Raw genomic sequence first — 3,616 nt, forward strand, 5'->3', positions numbered from 1 at the left:
GCTCCTTCCACACCTTCCCGCTACTCTGGCAGAGCTCGCGGAGCCGGCGGCAGGTGCTGGAGACGCGGCCAATGTCGCCGGCCGTCAGCTTGCCGCTGCACAGGATGTACTCCAGCACCTCGCCGGGCAGGGTGACGAGGCAGCACAGGCCCGCCGCCTCCGACGCGGCTTCCTCGGCGAGCGCCGGCACCACCTCCATCGCGCTGTCGACCGCCGTCTCCGCCGCCATCTTGTCCGCGTACCTGCGGCCGCCGCGCGCGCGCGCCCGCTCGTCTCTCGCGCGCGCGTCGGGCGTCGGGCTTCCACCCGCCACCCCGCCTTGAGGGCGGGGTCTCCTGTCGCCACGCCCACTTGTGGCCACACCCCCGACCTAGGACGGCTCTTTGTAACAGCGCTGAGCCCAGAAGTCTATCCGCCTCATTGAGGAGTGATGCTACTAAAAGCCATCTTCTTCTTCTTTCTTTTTTTTTAATAGTTTAAATCTTTTTATTGGGGGCTCATACAACTCTTTTTAAAACATCATTTTATTGGTGCTCATACAACTTTTTTTTTTTTAATCCGTATGTATTTATGTTTGTCGGACATTCTCGACAAGGTTTTCAAACAGTGTTTCCCTGCATGGGGGGGAGCCCTGGTGGCATAGTGGTAGTGGTTACGTGTGGGGATGCTAACCCGAAGGTTAGTAGTTTGAAACTACCCGCTGCCCCACAGGGGTAAAAGGAGGCTTTCTACGCCTGTAAAAAAGATACAGCTTCCAAACCACAGGGGCAGGTCGGCTCTGTCCCTTAGGGTGGTTATCTGTTAGACTCAACTCAATGGCAGGGAGTTTTGTACCACTCCTGGGGGCCGGGCCGCTGTAACCATCCAAGGAGAGGTAAAAAAGCTCCATCACTCGATGTTCGATTATGGACTACAATGCCAAGTATTTTAATTGAGCGGGTGGAAGGGAGGGAGGGAAACACTGAGTAATTTTTTGTTTTCCCTGAAAAGGGGTGGGTGGGCCAAATAAATTTGGGAACTCATTAGAGCCTAGACAATCCAAAGGGGCAGTTCTATAGGGTCTCTGTGAATGGGATTAGATGGCAGTGGGTCTTTAAAAAAAAACAAACAACTTTACACAAGTGGATTCCCCAGGGCTGTCCTCTGCAGAGTGGATTCAAACAGCTGACCTTTCATTGAGCAGCTAGCCATTGTAGTTAAACATTTCCCCACCTAGTCCCAGGGATCAGATGAGCCATTGTTATTCCCTCGGCCCACGTTACAACTGAGCACACAGACGCTCAAAGAGGTCAGCAAGGTGCTCAGGGGCTCTTGTTCTGGATTCCGGTTGAGACCTGCGTGCACGACTTCCGCTCTGCTGTGATAACAGGCTGTGATAACACACTTGACAGTATCACCTGGATTTCACACAAGCACTTCCCATCGTTGTCAAAGGTTCCTTCTTTGAACCCTATGTCAGGGCTACTTTAATTACACCCACTCCCAGCACCGCAGCCCCCTCCCATTGCCCTCAGGTCATGGAGTTGAGTCCAGCCCAAGGCACCTTGATAGGGCAGTGCAGGGCAGCTGCAGAGGTCCCCCCCAGCAGTGACCTTGACAGGACGGGATTGCCAGGTCTTTCCTCCTGATGCGACCAGTGGAGGGCTCCTTCCTCTCCCTCCAGGCCTCAGCGGAACCTCCCCACAGGCCCACCCATTCCCCCACTCAGCCCCACTCACACTTTACCCTAAGGTACTTATTTATTTCTAGCTACTTGTGCGAGGTACGTCTTTTCTACAGGATTGGGGTGGAGACTGGGGCTGTTTGAATCCCTCGTGGATGCTCGGTTCCTGGGCACACAGCCAGCGGGGTCTCACGAATTACCCTTGTGTGCTTGTCAACCAGCAGTGGGATGGGTGACAGCAAACAGCATAGCCTTTCTCCGGCTCTGCTTCTTGGGGTTTTGGTCTCCAGGGAAGGAAAGGTTTTGGAACTGGACAGGCGTGGTGTCTGCACAGCACGTTGTGAACGTACCACGTGCTGCCAAATTGCCTACCGTCAGCCGGTGCGTTTTGTGCTCTGTGGCTTTCACCTGTAGGGCAGCGAAACGGGAAGGCCCTCTGTGAGATGGGTAGATGCAGTGGTTGCCAAGGTGAGCACCCAACCTGACAACGGCGAGTGAGGATGGCGCCGTGTTTCCTCTCGTTGTGCACAAGGTGGCTGTGGTTACATCATCTGGTGTCAATTTGAGGATCGAGTGAAGGGGTGGAGTCTGGCCTGTCAATCAGGTAGTAGCTTGATGACCTCATGTGGAGGCGCTAAGGAAATAGACACCTCACTGAGGCAGGACACTTGCTCACTCCCTGCGAGACATCCCTGTGGAGAAGCCACCTGGAGACCCCTGCCAACGCTGAGATGCGTACAACACCACTGGATCCACAAGACTTCCTGTGATCTTCCTACATAGGCATCTGAAGAGGATTATATAGATTGGTATCGGACATATGGCATCATATCGGACTTCTTGACTTGATCTGGGAGGTTTTCTCAATATTCAATTGCCCTTGTATATAAAGCTCTTTCTTACACACGTGAGTGTCTATGTATTTGTTTCTCTAGTCCAGCCGGACTCACACAGTTGCTGTCAGTCAGAACTGACTTGACAGCAGGTAACAGCAACACGTTTTCCACAGGGGTGTTTCTGCTGCTGCTGCTGCTGCTGTCGTTAAAGCAGAGAGGTCTGGGCATCTGGACTTTCAGCGAACACCTTGAAACTCACTGTGTAAAGACCCTGCTCCCTCTGGAACTGTTAGGTTTCTCAGGTGGGAAACACTTCGGTTCTTGGCTTCGCATGAGAAAGAATTCACGCCACAGCCTGGTTTGTGCTCCAGGTGGGCTTTTATAAAGAACAGAAGAAGCTTCAGGTTTCATAGTCACTGAACACGGGCAACCTCGTGGGACTGGGCACCCACCCGTGGTAAGCTGAGGTCAGAGAGACCTCAGCATGGCCGAGTGGAAGGGTGAAGAAGGAGGAGAAGGGCAGTGGCGTTTTGCAACCAGGGTCATTGAGGCCTTTGGCCGGGAGGTGTGGTCAAAGGTATTGGTTGACCCTATTGACTGAATGAAGCCCACCTGGCTCTGGCTTGAATTGGCACATGCCACGTGGTCTTTGTGGCTGGCTAATAGCTTGCCTGAGTCTCTTCTAATCTCCTGTAGGGAGCCTTCATGCATGGAGAAGGACGACCCGTCTGTCCCTGCCTGTTCGTACCTAACAGCACCTCCTGGGAACACAGGCTCTCGTGGTGCCCGCGGCCCCACCCACTTCACCCAGCCATCACGAGTCAGGGCTGGTCCTTGGGCTGCAGGCCCCCAGGCCTCATTCACGCTTCTCAGAGCACGTCCCCCACCTACAACTGAAAGGATGACCCAACCCCCAAGGTCAGCACCCACAGTTCTCTCTCCTGCCCGGCCCACTCCTCTAAGATCTAGCAGTGCTTAGCCACCTGCTACTATGGCGCCATCTTTGGGACCCTCAAAGCACCCTGTCCCAGAGGACACTCATGGCCCTCCCAGGGTCACCTTGTCCTCCCCTGCTTGGCTCTTGCCTCGAGGAAGTGTGTGCATGTGTGTGTGTGTG

The 3,616-nt window shown here is 54.2% G+C and overlaps 1 protein-coding gene across 1 annotated transcript in view; it reads right to left on the reverse strand.

Moving 5' to 3' along the window:
* Positions 1-229, reverse strand: part of FBXO21 (F-box protein 21) — a 26,771-nt gene extending 26,542 nt beyond the window's left edge. The window contains exon 1 of the mRNA XM_030887426.2: positions 1-229. This exon is cut by the window's left edge and continues 9 nt beyond it. Coding sequence (XP_030743286.2) covers positions 1-229 — 229 coding nt within the window.
* Between the last annotated feature and the right edge of the window lie 3,387 nt (positions 230-3,616).

The sequence above is a fragment of the Echinops telfairi genome, unplaced genomic scaffold, assembly GCF_000313985.2.
Source record: "Echinops telfairi isolate 266 unplaced genomic scaffold, ASM31398v2 ScPeMD7_7412;HRSCAF=8450, whole genome shotgun sequence".
Classification (NCBI taxonomy): domain Eukaryota; kingdom Metazoa; phylum Chordata; class Mammalia; order Afrosoricida; family Tenrecidae; genus Echinops; species Echinops telfairi.